This window comes from Thermobia domestica, chromosome 13, assembly GCF_964235325.1.
Source record: "Thermobia domestica chromosome 13, izTheDome1.hap1.1, whole genome shotgun sequence".
In the NCBI taxonomy this organism is placed as follows: domain Eukaryota; kingdom Metazoa; phylum Arthropoda; class Insecta; order Zygentoma; family Lepismatidae; genus Thermobia; species Thermobia domestica.
The window spans coordinates 192,394,920-192,422,223 of record NC_137466.1 but is presented as its reverse complement, the minus strand read 5'-3'; the positions used below and the strand labels follow the sequence as shown (position 1 = coordinate 192,422,223).

Sequence of the window (27,304 nt, the reverse complement as noted above, 5' to 3'; positions counted from 1 at the left end):
CTCAAACTATATAATAACAGTCAGATTCTGTAGAATCGAACAAGGAAAAGTAGCATTTGACAATGCTATAGAAGGATTTGTGGACATTGGACTTCCTTATAATGAAAACATAACAAAAAGCAGGTCTTCTGACGCAGGGATTGTCATCATGACGAAATATCCACCTGATCTGCCTTAATATGTTGCATAATCACTAAAGAGTAGATATTTTCTTATCCGGAGCGCATAGCGAATTTTGACAGATCATTCCTGACCTTATGAGTGTGTATTCAACATGGCCCTAACATAAGTGTACAGTGTAGAGCATATGAAACTGTCATATGCGCATGCTCTTAGTGGTAGGGAAGGCATTTGCTATCACGACAAAAGAATTATGATAAACTTTATTTATAGATAAATCGACGCACAGTGAAATCACATAAGTATTGTTTTTTTGAGATTACACGTGTAGGGTTCTACGAATGTGTGACTTTGTGAATGTTTATACGTAAGTACATATTTTTGTCATAATTTTTAGGTTTTAATGAGGTACTTATGAGTGTTTTACGATGTACCAAGCAAAGATAATCTAAGAGGTAAATACTTTTTCAATTTACAGGCATTCTTCATTTAAAGTTATAACTCTAAGCAACCGTAAATTTACATAAAACAAACGGACATTTCAACCAAAGCAGTTGACTTATTTTACAATAATAATAATAATAATAATAATAATAATAATAATAATAATAATAATAATAATAATTCGCGATACTGGAAATTCCAATCTAATTTCCTTCTTTTCTAAAATAAGGTAGAATAAAAATTTAAATTTCATATTTCTACCAATTAAGATACACGGAAAACATGGTGCCCAAGAAATTTTTGAAGTGTAGTTCTATCCTCAATTGTTTTCGGTCGCCATTGAGTTCTTTGTAGATAATTACTTTGTATGCACGCAAAAATAATAATAATAATAAAAAATCGAAGTGTAAGTACGAGGCAATATAGACGCTTCGAGGCTCAAGCACCCATTGGATGTTAGTATTGAAATTAATTTCGAAATTACACATTCAGTATCGTAAAAAAAAAAAAAAAAAAAAAAAAAATCATCTTATGTATGTGAGTTTTACCAATGAATATGACCTCTTTAATTACATGATCCACTTTTCAAAGTTAAATTAAAACAATGAATAATATTGTTAAACACATTTGAAAAGGGAAAACAAAATCTCAGTGTTTAGTTTGAGTTTGTCCGATGCTAAGTTTAAGTAATCGTGAAATAAAAACCACATGTGGTTGCAGTTTAAAATACCAGAGTTCTTTTGTTTCAGTAGCTTATGACCCCTTGATGACCTCAAGGGGATACCTTCCAGTTTGGGAACCATTGGTATATTGAACGTTTTAAAAATCAAAATATGAGACCTTGTCATCTATCTAATCAGTGTTTCTTCCAGACATGTTTTTTTTTTGGGAGGGGAGGCAGTGCTCCCCGGAGCTCTGAGAGTACCCCCCCAGAGAAGACCAAAGTAATACATCTATAATATAATAATAAATAGTACCAGCAGTGCCCTCCCTCCCCGGAATACTAAGTGTGCGTCCCCGGAACATTGTTTCTGAAAGAAACACTGTATCTAATGAGTACCTAAGTATGAGCATTCATTGAAAAAATTAAAAATTAGTGTTCATGACTACTATAAATATTAGAGGAATCGTTTTTATGCACAGTCTTATTTTTTTAAAAAAAACTGGCCTCCATCTCGTTTTAAAAAGACGTATATTCTTTAGCAAAGAATAAATTAAATCAAACAAATGCAACTCATCTTTTGGCTAATTGAGATCGTTCTTCAAGCAAAACATTCCAATATCCTATGCACAGGGTGATCCAAAAGTTCCAATACACTCATGTACAGGACGAGAGACAAGACACTCACTCTGTACTACAACAATGAAACTTCGCATTATGTTGGAAGGCTCGTGTGTTTCTTAATTGTAAGCCAAAGAGCTTATCGATCGGGTTTGTTTTCAGAAAGATGGAGCACCAAATCATTGTTCGGTTGCCGTGGGAGAATATCTGAACGAAACGTTTCCTAACGGATGAATTGGACGTGGTTTACCACAGTTACCAGTATTTCTGTATTGGCCTTCCCGAAGTCCCGGTCTTTCGTTGTGTAATAATGCATTGTGAGGTTACATCAAACAGCAAGTTGTCAGTACGTGTTACTACACAACTAACGAACTGCAAGAAGGTGTTAGGCATGCATTTTCCACGATCACTCGCTCAATGCTTCGTAGAATTTTCAGAACATACCTGGAGGCACATACATATTTGTTATGAAAATGATGGTGCCTATAGAGAAAATCTGGATTAAATTACTATTATCTCCTCTTATCACATTGTATATTTTCTGATCCTTAACTTTACCTCATTGCAAAATACATAAATACATAGGGGTGTAAGAGAACTTTTGGATCACCCTGTACAGTTAAGAGGATATAGGGTGTAAAGTAAATATATGGTTAGTTGTTTTTGATCACGATTAGACTTTAAAGTTACGAATCTTAGAAATGAATTTAATACAATCTGAGATCACGCGTATTGTCACTTACAGTAGTGTTCAAAATTGAACATTTGAAATGGAAGTATATTTTGATATTGTATATTTTACGATTGGCAACGAAACATCTCACTTCTTATCGTTCTGACAGTAATATTCCCTTCAATAGAGCCTGTTCTGTCACCACTTAAAATACAGATGTCTTATATTACTGTTTGTATACTTTCTCTGACTATATAATTGACGTAATCATGTGAATATAGTTTTTTTTTTTTTTAATTTAATAAAGTACAAATGACCAAACCAAACTATTATCAGTAATCTGTGCTACAATACCACCAATATGTCATTGACTTCATGACACATTATCTGTATTTGATGAAGGCACTGATATATTGCTAAATCCGCAACACCGAGTTAAGCTTGCTTTGGGTAAGCTTAAGATATGTTTAAATGATTCCCAAAGTAAAGTCCGGGTAGGAAAATTTTTGTCCACGAACTTTCAGGGCGATAACGGTCTGAAACAGTGTTGCCACAATCCTAGCTCTAGAGTGGGCTGAAAAATAGTACCAAATTGAAACAAAAAGGGCTGAATTCATTATTTTACACCAGTATAATACATGACTGTATAAAAGGAAACTAAAATAGGTAAAGTTCTAGAACACTCCCTTCTACCTCTTCCAAAAGTCCAAATCAAGAAAGAAGTTTGTTGCAACGCGTCGATATAGATCTCTAAAACGCAGAATTTTTGGGGTATCTTTATATTCGTCAATATGGCGTCACTAATAAACAACTTAGCCCAGTAAGCAGGCAACTACGTCGATATTTTTTTTTTCGTGTTATTATCGTTTTAGTGTAGAATCATTGCAACGACACATAAATTTTAGACTTATTTGAGCACACGCTGGCTCTTCAGAATATTCAACACTTGATTCAACGTTTTCTTTTCTTTTCTACTTCTTCTTCTTCTTTTAAGATTTCAAGCTAAAATTTCCATTACACTGCTTCTTTTTCGACTTCTTCATACGCGGCACGGATACCTTCATCTATTATAGTGTAATTTATTTCCCAGTATAGTTCGAATTACAAATTTTCCATACAAAGTTCGTAGCGTTTGCGATGCAACCAGTAACGCATTTACGTATAAGCTAAACAAACTATAGCTTAAGGCCCCACTCACTTGGGAGCCCCAAATATTAAAGGAAAACTCTGGATGTACATTTCCAAAATATAAGAAAAAAAAACAAATGAGATAAAATCTAAATTAGAAAAAAAAAATGTTTCGTGTTGTATAGGCTCTTATGATGTAAGTGATGGGGCTCCTTATGTTAGCCTGCTTCATAAAATGTCACTAGTTTCTTCCTTTCTGTATAGAGTTGAGATGCCTACGTTCATCTGGACACATAAAGGGCCCCACCAAACCTGAATCCGGCTCTGGGTGCAACGTCACAAAATGAATGTTTAACAGCATTTTTAAAAGAGTCTAACACACAGTATGAGGAACGTGAGATGCAGCAAAAGTCTTACTGACACTTTTGAAAGTGTGACAAGTATTTGTTAAATGGTACTGAATAGGGTAGAATTGTACTAACTTTTTCACAAAAGGGGCTGAAAATGCCAGTGTGGTACCAACAGGCTGATGAATTATAAAAAGGGCTGAATTTGGTACAATTGTACCTTGTGTGGAACACTTATCTGAAACAAGATGCGTTGTCGCCATTATTATTCAACTTGGTCCTGGAGTACGGAAAGTCAAAGATAGCAATCAGGGCCTAGAACTGAATGGTATTCACCAGGTTATGGCATATGCTGACGATGTAAATTTAATAGGGGTTGATAGGAGAACAATACAAATAAATACAGAGGTCTTATTAAACGCTTGCAGGAGCATTGGTGTTGAAGTAAATGCAGAGAAACTAAATACATGGAAATTCGTTGAGATCGTAATACTGCAAATTAAGGATGCGTTAAAATGTTAAATAATAGTTTTAATAAAGTGGATACTTTCAAATATCTAGGATCAATATTAAAAGACCAAAACCATATTCACGAAGAAATTAAATGTCGACTAAAAGCTGGGAATTCGTGTAATTATTCAGTTCAAAATCTTTTGTTGTCGTGAATTCTGTGAAGGTATTTGAATCTTAAAATATATAAAACGATAATCATGCATGTTGTCCTGTGTGGTGGCGGAACATGGTTGCTAACTCTGAGGAAGAATGAAGACTGCAAATATTTGAGAACGAGATCCTGAGACAAATATTCGGACCCACCAGAAACGGAAATGGGGAATGGCGTAAACTTCATAACGAGAAATTTCATAATTTATACATGTCATTTATGATTGTTAGGGTAATCAAATCTAGAATGCTCAGGTGGGTGTTGGGGTCATCAAATCTAGGAGGCTCAGATGAGCAGGTCATATAGCCAGAATGGAAGAAAGTAGGAATGCTTTCAAAGTCTTAACTGTAAATCCAATCGGAAACGACCATTAGAAAGACCTAGACGCAGATAGGACAATATTAAGACAGATCTCCCAGAAATAGGAATACAAAGTAGAAACTGAATCCAGTTAACTAAAGACAGAAGTTAATGGAGAGCTTTTGTGAACGCAGCATTGAACCTCCGGGTTTCATAGGCCATAGAGTAAAGTAGTTAGTTATATTTTATTTTTATTTAAGTATATGTAGTTCTAAAATTAGCATGAACAGCAAGCATTGAGATCAAAATCTATACGTATAATGTAGGCATAGTTATTCAGTTCTTGTATATATGTTACCAAGCCCGTAGCCAGACCAAAAATTTAGAAGGTGCCCGGTAGAAGTTAGGGGGGCGCCGACCCAATCATACTATACTTCATCACCATATTATAGTTTATTTGCAAGCCTACCGTGAAACTTTTAGGGGGCCAGCCAAAGTTTAGAACGTTTTTTTTTTTGTACCGGTATGTTGTGCAAAGCAACCCCACCTCAGGAGAGGATCCAGGACGGACTTCTGGGGGGGGGGGTTGTAATATTGCTACTTAGAGCTACTCTTAAGAGTTCCAAACTCTGGGATGGGTTTATTTTTTGTATAAAATAAAAGTTTGCTCTTCTGGGGGGGAGGCGATCGGGGCGATTCCGCCCCCCTTGGATTCGCCCCTGCCCCACCTATGGGGTTACTTTGCGCCAAAGTTTAAACTTCAATAACTATGAGCATACTGAATGTTTACTAATGAACTTGCACTAATGTTTTCCTTATATATCTAGCTATTATATGTTTAAAATACAGTGTTCTAAATCATTACGTTTGTAAGTTACATGCGATTTTCTTTAAAATTGCTTAAATCTGGTGCAAAGTAACCCCGTCTTACGGTATATAAAGTGTAAGTAAACAGATTCCGAAAAAAAGACCTTTTGGTGGCCAAAACATTGAAAGAACAATAAATTGTTTGATCTGAGTGAATTATTTCTACTCGTGTTTTAAACTAATGCCTCTCGTATGAGTAATCCAGCAAGTGTAATGCATCACTATTTTTAACGAAAATCGCCAAACTGAAATGATATTTAGACATACATGCAGTTCACAATCCATCAACCTCCAGACACTGTCTGTCTCTCACATTTGCCCTCACACTTTGGCCTGGAGTCTAAGGAGGAGAATTGGATTACGGGTAAGCAATCAGTAAAAGGCAGCTCGTTTTCGAGTTTCAGGAAAAGTGCTAACCACTTCGAAATGGAAGAGTGTGGACGAAAGAGAGAATTAGTCTGAAAAATGCTTACATTGAATCTTTAATTTAACGCCCTACAATTATCTTCTTTAGGGTAAAAGAGACGGATTTTTAATAGGAAGTAGTGATTACGAAATAATAGTAAAATAAGAATGTAGGAGGAAACTGAAGAACCTCGAGAAAATACGCGTACACAATTTTGTGCACCACAATTTTACATGGACTTGGATCCAATCAGGGATGACTCGCACCAGAAATGAGCACTCAATACTACTACTAATCCACTGTCCCCAAGACTCAGATTGATGGCTAGATCGGTACGGAAGAGCGTTCGATGCACATTTTAATAGAGCTTCTCGATAATAATCTATCCTACTATATTAGAATTCTGCACGCTAAAGGCAAATATTTTATTGCATGTGATTTTAAACGTATTTATAATGTTTGAGATACGCAAGTTTGATTTTTAAAAGAAATTTACTACAATTATATTTTACGTATGCAAGATATCAGTTATATATCACATCTTCTGCTTGAAAATGGACATTTATTGCTAAATAAACAAATAAATGTAAAGTATTAAACAATACATTGACGCAGAAGGTTCAGCATGTAGGAAAGTTCAACTTACAGTCCGGCTCAAAGCTCCTGACGTTTAAGGCATGTCCTCTTTTTCATAATATCCAGTACAAGTTGGGCGACGTTGTCTAATAGCTTAGTACCTGGATTAGGATAAAGCAATTTCAAAGGAGAACCCTTATGATATATGTCACGATAGCGTTAATAAAAGTGTAAGAACGAATTTGTGTTTCAATATATTAATTTCTCGCGTTAATGTTTCACGTTATGCCTGTACACGAAAGGAATCGAAATCCGGCAACGTCGCACCTGCACATCATTGGCTCTTGACAGACGTCAAGAGGTTTGAGCCAGACTTTAGATGATTTGCTAATATTACAAGAACATTTTCTTTTACTACTATTTTTGCAGAAAGCTTATAAAGAAAAGAGGAAGGCTTGGGTCAACTCTTTCAAACAAAACTTGGAAGTGACCTTTTTTTTGATCTACTTGCAAATTGTACTATAGAATACACGTGTATGACATTTTGCAATCTGCGTAGTCAACAGATATTCGAACAAAGCACACACATACACATATACACTTGGCACACGAACAAAATTGCGACAAAAAAAAAAAAAAAAAAATTGCTAATATCAACTTGTTTGCAATTTTAAACGATTGGGAGAGAGGGGAGTGCGTCATTATCTTCGCCGTCCTGCTTTTGCTGTTTTATACAGTATTAGTTGGTTAATTAAACGATAACAAGAGACCTACCGGATATGGCATTGATAAGCATGTTTCAGTTCTCATGATAATATTATTGTGTTGCGTTCTGACGTTCTAGAAGCTAAATCAACACAGGAAACAAACTTAGCTTTCTTTTTCATAAAATATGCCATAGTACTTTTGCACTCAAAATACCATATAAAAGGTTATCAAATAAATAATTATTAAATGAACTTTTACAGTATCTAACTGTAAGTAGAGATTTTTTTTTCTTTCTTCAGCTCTAAAACTTAAACACTGAAATAAATCTAACCGTAAGACGATTAAATATTATAAATTCGTATCACGATCTCTTATAGGCTCGATGAATGAATCAGGTAGTTTCGTTACTTCTGATATCAATAAAAGTACAAGATTACGAAAGCTACATTTTTTTAAAAAATTCAAACAATACGGCTGTCAAGTAAAAAAGCTTATAGATTAATATACAGGCAGTGCCGGCTCTACCATATGTGCAACACGTGCATTTGCACAAAACGACAAGTTTCAAGGGGCGGGAAAATCTGTCTTAACTATATTATTTCAAATAAATATTTCTTGTTGGAAACAGACTTCATGATAGTAAGTAAATTAACTATGCTAATCTTCTATTTAAATACTACATTTATAAATCATGTTTAGGTCGCATTAGTTTAAGGTCACATGGACAACGCTAAAGCAAATGGTCAAACAAATCCCAGCGTAAATTGTTTGATTGTTGTCGAATATAGGTACTCAATTCTCGAACAGGTGTTTCCATTTCGTTAGTTATCACAGTTTTGATATGAAAACTAGTTTTGTCTTTGTCACAATCAAGTTTCTTATCATTGAAGGTGGAAACATGTTTTCTGTTAAAAAAAATAAAATAAACAGACGTAGAAGGAAAATAAAGAAACAAAGATAAAAGAGCTTAGTTGCATTGGAATTGCAAGATTACCATCTTTCCTCTGCAGGTGTATTTGCTTTATCTTTCACTAACATAATATATTATTATTTAAAAAGCAAACACAACGAGATTGCATTTGTAGTATTTAGGCCTTTTTGAGTGCGATTGCCCTTTCCCTCCCCTTTTTTGTTCATGATAGGATACATACTTAAAATCGTAGCTTTTAAGATTTGTGCTTTCTGAAGAAAGGGGCCGGCAAATGATGCCATTGTATGGGGCGGGAAATTGCCTAGGTCCGGCTCTATATACAGGATTGATCGTACATATATCTTCAAACTCCTTTTAAATTAATAAATAGAAAATGGTGGAATTTTGTAGCGTGAAAATACCAGTAAGGTAGAAAGGGAACATTTCTGACATATTCTGTAACATCACCAGGCTAATAGTATTACGAACCTAACATAAAAATGTAATTTTTTAAAATGGCATTGCGTAACAGGAATGCTGTCTCTCGCAAACATTATTTAAAATCTATCTAGAAGAGACAGTGAAAAAGAGCCTACATATGAAAACGGCATTTCGGTAGGAGGTAGAATGATTAGATAAATACGGTTAACAGATGATATGATACTTTCGGCAGATTCTGAAAAAGAAATTCAATAAAATGTTAGAAAACTTGAGGAAGGGCTGTAAAGAATATGGGATGAAAATAGAATGTCAAAAGTCATGGTGATTGGCACGAAGCGACTAGTGTCAAATATAGAAATAGGCGGGGAGAAAATAGAAGAAGTGACACTAGTTTTCGATACCTAGGTAATATTATTAGTGATGATATGAAGTGCGAACGTGAAATAAAAGCAAGGATAGGAATGGCGAAAGAAAAGAAAACTATTTTGAGGGACCTTAAGTAAAGAATTGAGAAAAATGTTCATAAAATGCTTCGTGAAGAGCATTGTACTATATGGGTCAGAAACAGGGACATTACGCAAAAATGATGAGAAACGATTGGAAGCTTTCGAAAAATAGTGTGGGTGTGGAGAAGAATGAAGAGAATTCGTTAGGTTGAGCGAAAAACAAATGAAAGGGTGTTAGAAATGGTGGAGAACAGTTTTAGATATTACTAGCAGAATATTTGTTCTTCGCACGGGAAGAAAACGTTTCATTTTGGACATAAAGGGGAGAATTTTGATTTAAATGCCATCGGAAGTGTCACTGTTTATCTCAGCGACCTCGAAAACTATGGATTCGACACTAATATCGGTCATTTTCGATCATTTTTAAATATATCCCCCTCCTACTCTCGTAAATTCTACCGTCAAAGTGAAATGATAAAAAAAAAAAAAAAAATCTAGCCTCAAATCTCATCTATGTGGCAAATTTGATCGAGCGGGTCGCGTGGTTCAAGAGATACGTAGTCACAAACATAATGACTTTCATTTTAGGGTCAAAAGATCCAATATATTTCAATCAAAAATTTTCTCGTACGCCTTATATCTGGAGAACTACGTATAGTGTAGCCAAATCCAAACTATGACTTAACTCAGTATGGTATGCTTATTCCGTAGAAAATACAGAAACTTGATTTACGGATCGTTCAAAAATGTTGTGGCTCCTGATCCAAAAACTAATTATTGGCAAAGATCGCTATCGTTTGATGCATTTTTGGGGATCATTCCTGAAATTCTTAGTCAAGATCATAATCTTTTGATCCATTTTTTATCATTCCTAAAATTCTAATTATATATATATATATATATATATATATATATATATATATATATATATATATGTATATATATATTGAGAAGAGGATGATAAATTGGTTGGGACGTTGGCAACAATATGACGTACATTTATTTTCAGTGCTGCAAACTAAGGATGCTACAGTGTTACAAATTTCTACACTTTGTAGACCTGAGTAATAACGCAACTGGGATGGACGCGACACTGTGCAACTGAAATCTTTTAATGTTGAATACTGTGGTCATGATATGGCACATTACGAATGAATAGTAAGTAACACAGTTACAAAGGATTAAAAATTGAGGTTTTTCGTAAGGCTTTATTTCGAAAAATTCAAATAATAATATTTGATCCATTTTGAACTGATTTACTCAAATTGTTCAGGGTAATGGCAAGGAACTATATAGTTACCTATTAAAAAAAAGGGGGGATATAGACATAGGGGACATTCTATATATATTTTGTCAATGCCTTAAGAAGAAATTGACAAGTTGGTATAATTTCCATTATTGTACAAAGAATTGCGTGAAAGAAAACTTAATTACAGTTTATGGTTGTGCCAAAATCATTAATAAAATATATAGATTTTCTTTGTGTGTGTTTTCTTCTGTCACAGACTGTATAAGAGAAGTAAATAAATTAATGAAATACAGTTATGTTCAAATGTGAAATATCTCTTAGAATCTTCCTCTAGTAAATTTTAAATCGATTAATTCGATTTCAGCTCAGTTACACTTTTATATAACAAAAGAGATATTTAACCTTTAACTCACGGGGTCAAATTTCAATTTAAACGCTTTGCTTATGAGCCTATTTTGACAAAAAGTTCAGAGCCATTTTCAAGTGATCATAGATCAGACAATAATCGTCCAAGACACGTAAAACAGGCATCATTATACCATATACATTATACTCCAACATTATGCAAAACGTATGAATGACATTTTATATGCATTAGTCAGAATAACTTTAAATAGTTACTTTATAAACTTGGCCCCTTATCTGAAGCAACTTCCAACAGTTATTTCTCAACTAAATGTTAATGTAAAACATAGGATATTTTGCACAATTTAATCAACTAAATCAGAAGGTATTAATAACACTTATTTTGTCAAGGAAAATCTCTTCTTAAACGTAAGTTTATATTATTGCATGATTATTACATAAGTAACTGTAGCTTTATTTTTCAGGTTTTGGAAACAATAATTAAATAAACTAACAGAAAACAAACAAACAAAAACAAAAATGCTGTTTTTAATGGACAGCTGGATTGCCCAAATAATATCAGTAATAGTAGGGATTTTTGGGATTCTTATTTTTTGGGTAAAGTATCTTCAAAGCTATTGGAAGAGAAGAAATGTCCATTATATTGAACCTTCTTTCCTGTTAGGAAATATTAAAGATGGCATTTTGCAAAAAATAGACATCCCACATAATATTGAGGTTCTTTATAACCAACTAAAGGGACACAGATATGGAGGAATATATTTCTTTACAACTCCCGTTCTTTTGATCCGAGACCCTGAACTTATAAAACATGTTTTGGTAAAAGATTTTGCTCATTTTGTCGATCATGAAGGAAATTTTGATGAGAAATTGGATCCGCTACAAGCAAAAAATTTACTAAATATAAAAGGTGAAAAGTGGAAAAAGTTACGTACTAAAATGACACCAACATTTACTACCGGCAAAATGAAAAAGATGTTTGGCTTGATCGTCGAACATGGACAAGAAATGAAAGATTTTTTAAGGGAACCTGCTAAGAACGAAGACATTTTGCAACTCAAGGATTTTCTCTCGAAGTACACAATTGATGTGATAGCTTCGTGTGCCTTTGGTATTCAAGCAAATTCTTTCAAGAATCCTAATGGCGAATTTCGACTCAACGCTAAGAAATTACTAGATCCACCAGGCGCAATACGAGAAATCGGAAATGTGCTTGTGTTCCTTGTACCTAAATTAGCCAAACTACTAAAGTTGAGTTTTGTACCTCCAGATGTGACTCAATTTTTCCGGTCTGCAGTTAAAGACATGATGAATTATCGTAAAATAAATAACGTTATCAGGCACGATTTTATTGATATTCTAATTCAGTTGAAAGAAAAGGGACATTTGGATAATGATGAAGAGTTATCATCATCTGGATTGGATAGTACACCCGAACTTAATAAAAGCGATGTTGGTGAGTTGAATTTTTATTTTTTACCCATTTTTATTTTTAATTTCACTAATTCTTTCATAATCATTCACTTGCTTTAATCACTGCCTCTCTCAGCCTAAAATCGTGGGACGTTAAACTGAAAGATTTCAAAGAAAAACTTCATTTTCATATCATCCCATACAATCTTCTGCAATGGTTCTACATTGAATTGTTTTGTACGCACAAAATTATATGGTTACATATGATAAATTCTTATCACATGTAACACAATCGGAATTAACAGCACCTGAAGGTGTCCCTAATCCAATTCATGACCACAATTATCAGTATATTTTGTTCACCTATATAACAATTAATGCCATCGTGTTTATGTTTAATAATGTACACTATTAATATTTATTTTTTTTAGTATATTCATTAACGTGATAATTAATTCACATATATTAATGATATTTTGTTTCATTTAGCACTAATAAAGTTCAGTTCATTCTACCATCACTTCTTTTTCTTAATTTCTATTCTACTTTCTAATCTGTAAATACACCATACTAAACATTAAATATCATATTCTTAGTACTTGCCTTTTAATTAAGTTTTTTTTTTCTTAATTTTACCTCATTGTTTTCAATGTTTACATGAATTGTAGTTTCCTTACGCATATATCCCTATAAATTTTCCACATAAATATCTTGTATATAGAGACATATTGTACAAATATCACTATTTCCTTGATATTCTTTGAGTTTTGATCTGCAGTAGTGGCGAATAATATTCTTTAAGCAAGTTTTCACAGAAAGAAACCGGATTTTAATAATATATTACTCTTACAAAAATTTCTGCTAGTCAACAATGCTGTAAACATTTCTTTGAATTTCTTCACCTTCTTATATATATATACACACACACACAAATAAGCTCCATCACTGTTATCAAATAGTAAATTTTGATATATTATTACTCTCTTGAAACTACTAACTAGTCTAATTATGAAGAATTCTCAATTATTATTTCACTACAATAGCTTCAACCTTCAAACACATATCTGAATAAACACTTGTATTATGTATCAGAACACACCCTAGCAAATTATAACTTGTAACCGCACGATCTTGCTCCAATGTCATTTACGCTTTTGGGTAAAGAATGTAGAAATTCCTTTCTTACTTGTTTCGACTGTGAAACACTTCCTACTTATTCTTGACAAGAGAGAGATTATCATATGACTCGAACAAATGGTTTCAAACTAGAGAAGTAAGGATCATATTATGGTTAGAATATATTTAGTGTATGGATATACGATTCGTATGTTACGGTACTTAAAGATGTTGATTTTACTTTTTTTTTTTTTTTTTTTTTTAACGTTTAGATTTAGAATTATCTGACGATGATCTGACAGCTCAAGCATTTGTCTTCTTCATTGGCGGCGTGGAAACATCCTCCATTGCTCTCAATTTCGCTCTGTATGAGCTTGCTCTGAACCCAGAAATTCAAAAGAAGTTAACCGAAGAAGTAGACAACATGTTACAAAAGTACGAAGGAAAAATCACTTATGAAGGGGTTCAAGAAATGACATATTTAGACAAAGTTGTTTCAGGTAAGCAAAGTTTTAAAAATTTTGTTTTATAAATTTGATTGAGTTATCTGTAGAGTAAAACAAAAGTTTTCAGAGTGACAAATGAAATAAGCAAACCGTTCATATTGTAAAAAGTAGATTATAATAAAGAAGAACTTGCACGAAAGATCGATGATATTCATAAATTTTTACTGAGACAATTGGCTTATTGACTAAGCATCTTTAGAGGAAAAAATTAATGGAATTGAACGTTCATTTAACAACTTATTAACTATATAGACTTAGTGATTGTAACCAACATCTTTATTCTAATACTATATCTTCATTTTACTTTTAGTTTTTTTTTTTAAATAGCTTTTTTTTTTTTTTTTTTTTTTTTTTTAATGCTGAAAATCAGGAAAATGTGCTTTCATTTATAATTTTAAATTTTCTAAACTGGATGGATCAACTTTCTTTGATTTTATTCTTCCAATAGTATGCCTCCTCTGCAATCAAGTTTACGATTTATTGAAAATCTGTGGTATTAGAATGGAGATTTCGTCATTGTTTTCCTCTGTCCCTAGTTCTACTAAAATACAAATGAATTACTTGCAGGTTAATTAGTTTTCAAAGTTTAATATTTGTTGTATGTGTTTTTAAAATGATCTTGCCACGATTATCACGCCTTTTGTTAAGTCCCTGCGCCATCTTATTTTCTCAACCCATTTATTTAAATGAGAAAGTATTATTAATTAATTTATTATTATTATTTGGAATTATGAACCTAGATATTTTGTTAATTGCATGGAATCAACACAGAATAACTTTCTTGCATGGCTGCGATAGAAATTTTAAAAGTTTAATGGCATGAGCTTAGCAGATATTTGTCACGACTTGGACATAGTACCCTTAAACGGTAGCTGCTGTCTTTTTTGATTTAAAATTTCTTCATATCTTTCATGGTGCTTTTATCTTGATGGATTTATATCCATGAGAATCCTTTATAATCGAATAAAAATGTTCAGTCTTTTTCTTTGTTCTATTTTTTTTTTAACTATCAATTTATAATTGTATAGGTACGGCTAATACGTAAGTTTAATACTATTCTGGATCTTTTTCAAATTGAATTTCTCGTAGTTCGTCAACAGTTTATCAATATTTAAGTCGTCTTTAATTTCTCAGTTTCTTCTACAATCAGATACTACATGTATGTTTTTTATGTTACTTTGTTATATATTTGGAATGTTTTAAATAATTGAAATGTTTATGTTTTCTGTCTTCTCAATATATTCTGTACCAAAATTTATTATTTTGATTCAATCTCAGTGTTTGTATTTCTTACATATCTTATTACTGTTTATTTTTATTTTTTATGAATATGATAATTATATCTAAGTTATAATTGCTTATGACCAAACTTTTTATCAAATAATTACCTTTACCTAGCTATAACTTTTTGTTTCGGTTCAATACTTTTAATGTCTTACTATTACTAATATATTAAACTTTGTAGTTTCAACATTTCTTTTTTGCATTTTTTCTGATAGTTTCTGTAATTGCTGCATGTTTATTTATAATTCATTGTATTTGTTTATATTAATTGTGATGGTTTTATAATAAAGAAAGAGTGAAAAACTGACTGACTGGACCAAGACTCGAACCCGGGATCTCCGGCATATCGTGCCGATGCGTTAACCACTACGCTACCTAGTCCACTTCCAAGAACATCCACTCACTCTCGAGGTCGGTGCTCTCATCTTGGACCACGTGGGTTGTACCGCAGATCCTTGCTGTGATTGGACAATCCTGTGTCCATATACCGAGCACCTAATGATGATTGTGATTTCATATAGGCCTATACTAATGAAAGAGGGAACAACCGATTTTTTACATACCATATCCTCTATAGGCGCGAATTCTATAACACTTTTTCACTTTTTTTTTTGTAGAATTCGCATCTATAGAGGATATGGTGTGTAAAAAAATTGGTTATTTCCTTCTTTCATTAGTATGTGTGTTTATTTTAGGGATGGGCAAAGCCGGTTTTTATAAAAACCGGAAACCGTCTTTTAGAAAAACCGAGATCCGAAACTCACACTTCGGTTTTCTCCAAAACCGGTTCGTTTTTCACCGAAACCGCGATTTTTCTCCGGAACTGCTTTTGGTTTTCTCCAAAAACCAGTTCGGTTTCTCACCGAAACCGGTTTCAGTTTTCTCCAAAATCTGTTCAGTTTTCTGAAAAAACCAGTTCGGTTTTCACCGAAAACTGTTTTGGAAAAAACATAAAACTATTTCTGTGGAAATGGAATCGGTTTCCGGAGAACAACAAAACACTATTCTGGGTAGAAATAGAACTAGTTTTGGAAAAATTGAAGCCGGAATTGGTTTTGAAGAAAACCGAATCGGATCCGGTGGAAAGCCGAACCGAGTTTTGGAGAAAACCGTTACACAGTTTCGGTGAAAAATCCTTTTTTTGAAAAGCTTCAAAACCATGTTTCGGTTCTTCTAAAAACTGGAAACCGAAAAACCGGTTTTTGTGCCCACCACTATTTTATTTTATTTATATTGGAATCATTTTGTTATCTTTTTTGCATTTCTCTTGGTAAATTTGTAGCTATTGCCTGTTTGTGACAAATAAAACTTTTCAAATGTTATTATGTTGTCGAAATGAACGAGGATTTAAATATTTTGAGGCATATTCAGAGACAATTTTACGAGTGATTAGCATCGCAGTGTGTGTTTTTCGAACTGTGCAACAATTTGATTATGTTATCGACGACTTACATCGAAAGAAGCAAGGCACGATTTTTCCGAAAGGTTGTCCGAACGCATTAGGAAAAAACTAAGACTGAATATAAAACAGCATTCTCTTTCTTTTCCCATAATGTACTTGGATATCCCTGTGCAAAAGTTATTGTTTCCATCTTTCGATATATGTCATAGATAAATTCAAAAAACGGAAATTATAATCAAGCGTTAGCCAAACTTTTAGTATGACGCTGATCACAGGTCAAATCGCCTTAGAATATGCCCCTTTAATTATACGGGATTGTTTTTCAAATATATTTAAATGTAAATGAAAATTAAATTCTATGATAAAAATAATTTTAATACTTACAAACCAAAATAAATTCATGGTTACAAAGCTAAAGACATTTAGATATATTTGGAAAATATATCAATTAAACCATTAAAATCGTCATTCATTGCAAAAAAAAAAAAAAAAAAAAAAAAAAAAGATAAAAATAAAATAAAATAAATAAATCGAAACTACGATGGTGTAGCACTTCATAATATATGTTACATAAATAAGTTCAAACTCGTTTTGGTATCATATAGCTATAGATTTTCTTAATTTCATAATTATGTTTTTTATTTTATAAAAAAGTTTATATAATGATAAATAACGCTTTTTTATCTCTTCGATTTGATATAACAAACAGTATTAGCATTTCTATACTTTTTACCACGTAATTCAGCTGAATCTAATATTTATACAGAAGTAGATTGCTTTTATTTTATTAGAAAAAGTAAAGACTGTAGCAGTGCAGTTCAACATGACAGTAAAGCACTTCAAATATCAACAGAGCAGTGCTAATTCATATTCTTAGTTGAATATTCTGTAAATTATAATTAGGTATTTTTTTCAGAATACTAAAAAAAAATAACTTACGTGAATGAGAAATAGCATAAACAAAGAGCACAAAAATGTAATTTAGCTGATAAGGTAAAATTATAGAGCTCGTAGTTTTCTTCTCGTATACTACTGTTAAATTAATTGGATGAAACTTTATTTTAACAGAGACACTAAGAAAATATCCACCTATAGCATCGACCGATAGGAGCTGTACAAAGAGTTATAAAATCCCGGACTCCGATACGATTATAGAAGCAGGAACACCTATTAGTATATCAATTCTAGGACTTCACTATGACCCAGAATATCATTCTGAGCCTCATAAATTTGATCCTGAGAGATTTAATGAAGAAAACAAGAGAAACAGGAACCCTTATACATATATGCCGTTTGGAGAGGGACCAAGAGGTTGTATTGGTAAGTATCTTATTATGGTATTTAATATCTACCGTGAATGTTATTTGAATAGATAAAACAATAACTGACACCTATTTCTACACATAGTACTTGTAGAAATGCCACTTGTAGACAGTCGCAATGTGAAGGCATATGTGGCACCACAGTTAGTGCAGTGGGTGCAGCTGCAACCACATTAACTTCGATTTTCAGATTTCCTACAATCATCCTTTCTACTTTGTTCCCTATGTTTGGATATATTTGAGTCACATTTTAGGTCTCTCATAAATTACTTGCTATCATACAGTGTTTTTCTAGTTTTCTTTTTCTTCTTTTTTTAAAGTAAAACTTAGGGATTATTTTTGAGATCTTAAGGATCAATAGTGCAGAGCGTTCTGGAAACAATGTTAGAATGTGTTGTCCCTTTCCAGCCTGCACCTATAATACATTATCAAAATTCTGGCGCCGCCTATGTGTGGAGGTGACTGATGTTAGTCCAGATTAAGCTCAGTTTGCACGACAAAATATAGATAATTGGGTATTTTGGCTAACAGCCGTCCTAGGACAGGTGTCTACTGGAATACCAGAAAGTAAATTCATGACTTTTTCATGATTTTCATGACCTTTTTGTTCAAATTTTCATGACCATGGCGATAAAAATTTACCATTAGTAATAATAAACCCCTACCATCAGTGGTGCATCGGAACTATGCGGGTTGCTAGTGTTAAATATCACTTATTGTGAATCTTAAAGAATCTAAAATTCCGCCGCCTTGTGCCCGAGCACAGAATAGCACTTACCTAAATACTATTCTGTGCCTTACCAGTGAATCACTCTATACTGTATTTGAAGTTTTAATTCTGAGTATAATTATCCATCTAGCAGAAAGGACCCCGCACTTTTCTTATGGAAAGTGGCTTTCGGCTAATGTTGTTGAAACTTCGCTGGTTGATAGTTCTTAACATGTGGATCAAAAGTCTCCATGGGCACAAAGACCGAAATCCACTCCTTCCCCCCCAAAAAACCGCCTCCAAGTAGCTGGGGGGATTGAACTGATTTCAGCATGTAAAACAATTTGTTGTTTTAATCAACTCAACAAGGACCCCAAACAACCACATGTTAGACTATCAAACTACCCCACTTGACACCGCCCTTTTCCCCCCACATATCCCCCCCGCGAATTACCTTACGGATGTTCCATATTACTGTAGTTTATAGTTGCGCGTATCTGTTGAAATATCTACAGTTTTGGTCTCACCGACGTTATAATGGGTTTCACGTATCGCTGATTACGAATCTGAGGTGAGAGTTCTAGAATTCAAGATGGAGGATCAATATGGCGGATCAAAAACACGAAACTCCTGAATGTAGCCACAAATAGCTGTTTACTAGGGTATTTTGGGTCGTTGGTTACGAATCTGAGGTCAAAATTCTTGAATTCAAGATTGCAGATCCAATATGGTGGATAAAAACGTCGAAGCCACAAATCGTAGTAGACTAGAGTGTTTTTAGATCGCTGTTTAAGTACGCAACATTCCTTGATACTTCAGCCACCATGTAGAATTATTCTGCACCCTTGCCCTTTACCCAAACCCACCACAGATATCTTAATGCTGAACGGTGTTAAAATAATTCATCAATTATCTGTTCATTATTTTCATCATTTCGGTTAGCAGCATCTAATGTGGTACTTAGCAATGAGTCATCGGGATATCTAATATTCTGTAAATGTCGTGCATGGCCTAAATACCACAAGACACTTGCAACGTGTGCACATGTACCTAATGTAAGAGCACTGCTTTGACATGTACAGTAGTAACCTTGAATAACATTTTGATCATAATCCTGGTCATTGTGTTAGTAGACAGAGGATACCGCGATGCAATTCATTTACTGGAATATTTAGGAATTGATCATAGAATGCCCGCACTCCTACTACCACGTGAAAGACAACTATCAACAGAAGATGCGAATACTTCTCGACTAGTTACTAAAAGTCGATGGATAGTCGAGGCAAGAAACGGGCATCTAAGATCTGTTTTTAAGATTCTAGCACAAACATTGAATCTGCAACATGCAAAGAAACTGAATAGTTTCTATCGCATAGCTGGAGCTATTTTGAACAGATACCATCCTGTTATTTTCATGCAAGATGCAACCATTGAATTAGCTAGAGAAATGGGAAATAGGTCAATCATGCCGAACGTTGTTAAAGCAAGAGTGGAGGTAGATAATCTTATTAGAAGTAACGGTCAATGGGTACCGCTGAATGATCAAAGCCTAATTGATTTCTCTGTACTTAACTTAAACTACTTACGAGATTTGACTGTAGGCACATATCAAGTAGATCTCTCATCCTCTTACGTCCAAGATAAACTAATACGAGATAAGGATGAGCAATTCCAGCTTGACGAAAACGTAACTGAACCGGGATTCGTGCGCATACGTTTCTACTCAAGGTTCCGCAATGCAACTAAGCATCAAGTTTTCATAGCATATGTAGCCAATGATGAAGATGACCAGGATTATGATCAAAATGTTATTCAAGGTTACTACTATATATGTCAAAGCGGTGCTCGTACATTAGGTACATGTGCGCACATTGCAAGTGTCTTGTGGTATTTAGGCCATGCACGACATTTACAGAATATTAGATATCCCGATGATTCATTGCTAAGTACCACATTAGATGCTGCAAACCGAAATGATGAAAATAATGAACAGATAATTGATGAATTATTTTAACACCGTTCAGCATTAAGATATCTGTGGTGGGTTTTGGTAAAGGACAAGGGTGCAGAATAATTCTACATGGTGGCTGAAGTATCAAGGAATGTTGCGTACTTAAACAGCGATCTAAAAACACTCTAGTCTACTACGATTTGTGGCTTCGACGTTTTTATCCACCATATTGGATCTGCAATCTTGAATTCAAGAATTTTGACCTCAGATTCGTAACCAACGACCCAAAATACCCTAGTAAACAGCTATTTGTGGCTACATTCAGGAGTTTCGTGTTTTTGATCCGCCATATTGATCCTCCATCTTGAATTCTAGAACTCTCACCTCAGATTCGTAATCAGCGATACGTGAAACCCATTATATCGTCGGTGAGACCAAAACTGTAGGTATTTCAACAGATACGCGCAACTATAAACTACAGTAATATGGAACATCCGTAAGGTAATTCGCGGGGGGGATATGTGGGGGGAAAAGGGCGGTGTCAAGTGGGGTAGTTTGATGGTCTAACATGTGGTTGTTTGGGGTCCTTGTTGAGTTGATTAAAACAACAAATTGTTTTACATGCTGAAATCAGTTCAATCCCCCCAGCTACTTGGAGGCGGTTTTTTTTTGGGGGGGAAGGAGTGGATTTCGGTCTTTGTGCCCATTGAGACTTTTGATCCACATGTTAAGAACTATCAACCAGCGAAGTTTCAACAACATTAGCCGAAAGCCACTTTCCATAAGAAAAGTGCGGAGTCCTTTGTCTGAAATTAAGCACTCAGAAAACTGTCCAAAGACAAAACAAATTATAAAAGAAATTCGTTTTAAAAAAATAGATAATCAAATTTAAAATCTGCAAACTCAAACGAATAATATTATTTGCATAAGTCTAAAGGCCCAAAAATACACAATTTACATTTCTTAGAAGTAAAGAAATAGCAGATCAGAAAGTTGGACAGTAAAAAGTTGTTACTATATTACAGAGACTAGAAGATGAAATGGGGAGCAGCTAGGAAGACAGTAAAGTACCAGTTAGCCAGCACTAACTGGTGGGGGAAATTCTCACAATTACTGACCTGATACAACTGTTTCAGTCAGTGGCGGCGTTTGGACGTTAAAAGTGGGGTGGCAAGGCATGATCTGAATATTTGTATATCAATCTTAGTTTATCTGGTTGTTTCTATCACTTTGTTTGACGCAGGTTGTATAACTAATAGGATACTATCTTTTTCGGTTAAAATACCGTATATCGTATTTCATATTTTATTAAATAAATTGATAAGAGCAAACGGAAGTAGGTACTAGCCCTTTGTACTCTAAAACAACGAAGGTGTAAGAAGAGATTTGATTCCTTGCTCAAGAACATCTTAAAATTCTGTCTGGAAAATTGTATGATCAGATTATTTAATTAAAAAATTTACAAAACAAGTAAATAGAAAGGATAATATTAATTATAGTAATGAATAATGAGGCTTGTTTTGCAAAAGTTATATTCAAACTGGAGATAATGAACATCTTAATTTATAATTCCACACATGACAATAAATATGTGTTATTACTCTTACAAGGTACATTCGCGAAGTGTCCCCTCGGGATTCGTGTAAAATTGATTCAAATACAAAGTTCTCCTCGTCACAATGTGTATTGTACTAATTTTAGCGGCACATACTGGTAATTTGCATATCTATGAGCCTTGATATATCCGGAATTCAATCATACACTAGTGTAACGCTCGGACACAAAATTGCTTTTAGTTTCTTTAGATGTAACTGGACATGAATGTGGGCATGTGCAAAACAAATTTGATCAAGTACTGCTTCTCTGACACATGTTACCAACCCAAGCTGCCATATTGGATTCAACTTTCGGTTTTTCAAAAGGGAATAGGTGCAAGTGATACATCAAATTAATGTACAATTTCTCGGAAATTCACTAATGTAGTGAGTTTTACCGTAGCTATTGCATGTTAAATGTCAGGCACTTCATGAATATTGAATCAAATAGGAAGTTGCGCAGGGCCCGCTGTATATATGTAATGTTTTACGTGATTTATTGTTGACGAAATATTCTCTAAACGTACATAATACAGACACACAGACGTCAATACGGAAATGGTCTTCACCTAAATATGGTCGTATCTGAATTTATATTAAGCATTTTGACCGTTATACAATACTTCTTTGTTGTAGTATATCATGGAAGTAATACAATCACTCACAGAAATGTAATAAGATTATGACACCAATGTTGTAAGGAGTTTGTTAATACCTACAGTATTTTTTCCAGTTAGAAATTGTTTTGATTTGTCAACATCAAAAATATATGTGTAACTGATATTACTCTGCAATGTCTATTCGTGAAGTGCTTGGGAGGATTTAACATGCAATACCTTGCAAACGGTACAAACTACAGTAAAATCCTCTACATCAGTGAGTTTCCGAGAAAATTGTACACGAATTTGATGTCTCACCTGCACCTATTCCCATTTCAAAAACCGAAAGTTGAATCCAAGATGGCAGCTCGGGTTGGTAACATGTATCACAGAATCAGTACTTGATCAAATTTGTTTTGCACATGCCCACATTCATGTCCAGTTACATCTAAAGAAACTAAAAGCAATCTCGTGACCGAGCGTTACACTAGTATATAATTGAATTCCGTATATATGAAGGTACATAAATACCAGTATGGGCCGTTAAAATTTGTACAATACACATTGTGACGAGGAGAACTTTGCATTTGAATCAATTTTACACGAATCCCGAGGGTACACTTCGTGAATGTACCTTGTTAGAAAATGAAAGACAGTAAATACTACAAGCATATGGTACGAAATATGCAATTGCAATATTAATTGCTTTGAATTGCAATTAAAACGTAATTCCTGTAGCTTAACTCCACGAGAAGACAACCAATACGTACTCACGCAACGGGAAATATTATATGGCACCATTTTTATGAACCAGTAATACATACATAAACTTTACATTTTCAAATGAAGCTATATACATTAATGGGTTATTTCAAAAAAGTGGGGGGCAACTACCCCCCTTTGCCCCCTAATCGCCGCCCATGGTTTCAGTACATGCAGTATGAGGTATAAAAGTATGAAGTATAAAAATATACTCTGAGATTTCAGATTTTCATGACCAGTTGGGTAAATAAAGGACTTTTTCATGGCTTTCATGACCACTAAGCAAAATATATGACTTTTTCATGACTTTCATGACCAGTAGACACCCTGTAGGATTAAACCTAGGTAGCTTTTATAGAAAATCAACAATTACAAAGAGAAAACAGACGTGACGGTGGATGGGCCAAAAGGGAAAAGTAATTTGATAGTCATTGGATAGGTTTTAGCTTAGGGAAAGGGGAACTTAGTACATTATCTTGATGTTGCGTTGGTCCTCCAGGTAAATCTGCTTCTTTCCTCCCAATGGCGCAAACTTAAGGATTTAGATTTCTGGGCTTTCGGCATACAAGGCCACTTAGCCCGTCACGATTTGAGAGATGACGTCCCTCGGCGAGCACACAATCCGGGGAAAGGGAAGGAATAAAGGATTGGGGAAGGAAGGAGGCGGCCTGGGACCTATAAGTTAGGTACCACCCCGGCATTTGCCTGGTGTGAATGAGGAAAACCCAGGAAAGCCTCATTCAGGGTGGCTGGCCTGAAAAAGCGTGTTACACTTTTTCGACCGAGTGACCTCACCGGGAAGGCGTAAACTTAAGAACTACTACAGATGGCTCTCGCCCAATACACAGACAAAGCCCCCCCAAATACTCTTACTAAACTCATCAGCCTCAGAACGAAACAAAAGCGTAGAAATTCTCGTAAGCTGTAATGCAACGCATGTAAACATTCGCTATCAATTCGCAACTTATAAGTCAACTTATTAGTATCGCTATATCCTTGTACCCTTTCACAAATTAAATGTCATCTTGGAGAGTATTTAGTGAGCCACTCCGTCAGATATTATCTTCCAATTTTCTCGTACGACCGTCTATAACACATTTCGCAATGAAAGCGCTCACCTTTCCTATTTCAATAAACCTGGAAGACCAGAATCGGATACATGGGAATGACTGTACTAAGAGATAAATAACCTCATGCAACATTAGGAATGTGAAAGTGTTGATAGACGTCTTTTGGCTTTATTTGAAAATGCAGGAAGTTGAATGAAAAGTAAATCGTATACATATTTCTTGGCTGGAGCATTGCTTATCATCAGGTGATTCAAAATTATTAATTAACAGCAATAGAATGGACTATCTATTTCAGAAATTTTTATTATAATTGTTTTATATCAAATTCTAAATGTCTTAATATCGTATCACTTATATGCATAAACATACCATCCCTTCACACACCATATCTTCCTTCACAATAAAAAGATAATTTTGTATACACATCTATGCATAATTTAGATGTGTCCTAGGAGAAAGTGGCAATACTTTGTGAAACGGTAGTATGGGTGTTTCTAAGAAAAAATGTTCATATGAGCATGGGTTCTATTCTGAACGGTTTGAAAGGTTTCTTCTAACTTTCCCTAATGTTCACTTGCACTTTTTCATTCTGAATTTTATTGAATCTGCACCTAAGAGAATTTAGTGCTAAAAATACTGATGGATTGTGTGGTAGCGTACCACTTCGTAACGCCGGTGGCCTGGGTTTGATCTCTGGCTCAGTTGCAATTTTTCACTCCGAAATTCATTCGGTAATAATAAACGTGGCTGTTCAAAGAATGAAACGAAATGAAATGAAATCTTTGAGTTTTACGTCCCACAATTATGCCAGCTAGGCTAAAGGAGACGGTGATGATAAGAAATGAATGAAATGGTGGAATGAAGAACTGGGAGAAAACGGGAGAATCCCGAGAAAATCCACGCACACAGTGCTTGTCCACCACAAAGTTCACTTGGAGCGAACTGGGATCGAACACAGGACCCCGTGTACCAGAGGTGAGCGCTCTACTACTAAGCCACCGCGGACCTTGTTCAAAGAAAGATTACAATAACGTATCGTATCTATAGTATGGGAAAGGTATATTGCAATTTAACCGGTGGATTTTCTTGGATTATTTTGAACGATTTTAGTATAGAGTTCGGAGTTACAAATTATAGCTTTCCTTTTTAAGCTTGCCAATGATCTGTTTCCATATATTTTACTTGTTTGACAGCTGATAGTATTTACATATAATAATTTGATTCTCACTTTGAAGCTTAACGTCTTGTTCCTATAATTTTCACAAATCCGTGTATTTTCTTCGGCGACACTTCGAAGCAGACTAAGATCACATCCTTAGGCAAAATCGGTACGTTATTTACGTGTTTGTTTCCTTCAAATATTGTTAATCCCTAAAATTGCTACCTTATTGTACACTTGAGACTTACCTTGTACCTATGTTTTCTTTCATAGTAAGCCACGTTTCTTACGAATATGTACCCTATAACTACAATAGGTTGATACTGAAAGAAACTAGGTTAATCGTATATTTTCAAGTTTATCTTTTTTTTTTTTTTTAAACTAATTTACAAGAAGAAAGGAAGTATGTTAGTAAAGCAAATAATTTCACCTAAGAATGGTGTGCGAATTTACCTCGAAATATTCCAAAAGGAAATACATGGATTTCTGAAAATATAGGAACAAAAATATAAGAATACCACTCATTCTACCTTTGGAACTTCTAGTATTAAAAATATCTGACCAAAGCATACACTATCTAATAAATAATAGTGTTACAGTTTCGGCAAAATATCTTTGCCTTCATCAGACATTATCTTGTCTGATCTGAAGGCAAAAATAATTTGCCGAAACTGTAACGCTTTATTTATTAGATAGTACATGTTTTTGTCATAATTTATCTCGTATTTTATATTAAAAATATACGCTTTAAATTATGTAACCTGTTTTCCTTATGGTCCATTAACTAATTTCCTGTTAATTTGAATGAAAATCTCTCCATGGGAAGTTTGTTGAGACTTATTTTAAAGGTTACTTAGTTACTTAGGGAAGATAGTCAATGACTTTATATTGTTACAACGTTGTTGAAATGCTTTGATTACTTACATTGATGAAACGTATCGATTCTGAATTGAATGATTAAATGGTATCTATCCTTATGTAAGTATAGAGATTATACAATAAGCTTGATATTAAAATAATATACAGTGCGGCACATTTCACAGTTGGTAGAATCTCTTGACTCTGTTATGGAAAATTTTCACAATAAGAATTGGCAGATTCATCAAATTAATAGATAGACGTAAATATAAATATTTACCTGTTGAGATTGCTTTGTGAAATAGATATATTTGATATACACTTTTGTTGACTTGAGCTTTTCTATTTTTAGGTATGCGATTTGGACTGTTACAAATCAAAGTTGGACTTATATCACTTCTTTCCAGTTATGAGTTTCGTGTCTGCCACAGGACACAAATTCCAGTAGTGTATGACCCTAAAGCATTCTTACTATACGAGAAAGGAGGAACTTGGCTTCAAATCGTTAGCAGAGAAAAATACTAAAATTATGTGAAATGTGAAAATAGAACATTTTCCCCACTGTTATACGAATTTATTTACAGATCATATTTTTATTTTTATTTATAAAACTGAAACCTTATTTATTTAT

General features: G+C 34.1%; 1 protein-coding gene across 2 annotated transcripts; it reads left to right on the top strand.

Moving 5' to 3' along the window:
• On the top strand, positions 1–27,303 carry LOC145668893 (cytochrome P450 6k1-like). 2 transcript variants are annotated; one of them, XM_081737159.1, is made up of 6 exons: positions 1–487; positions 10,322–10,470; positions 11,392–12,383; positions 13,729–13,956; positions 17,717–17,968; positions 27,026–27,303. In XM_081737159.1, the coding sequence occupies exons 3-6, from the start codon at positions 11,447–11,449 to the stop codon at positions 27,196–27,198; spliced, it is 1,590 nt and encodes a 529-aa protein (XP_081593285.1). In that variant the 5' UTR covers positions 1–487; positions 10,322–10,470; positions 11,392–11,446; the 3' UTR covers positions 27,199–27,303. The 2 variants fall into 2 exon arrangements, with proteins under 2 accessions (XP_081593285.1, XP_081593284.1); XM_081737158.1 differs by lacking the exon at positions 10,322–10,470 and having other exon boundaries at positions 6–487.
• The last annotated feature ends 1 nt before the right edge of the window (position 27,304 follows it).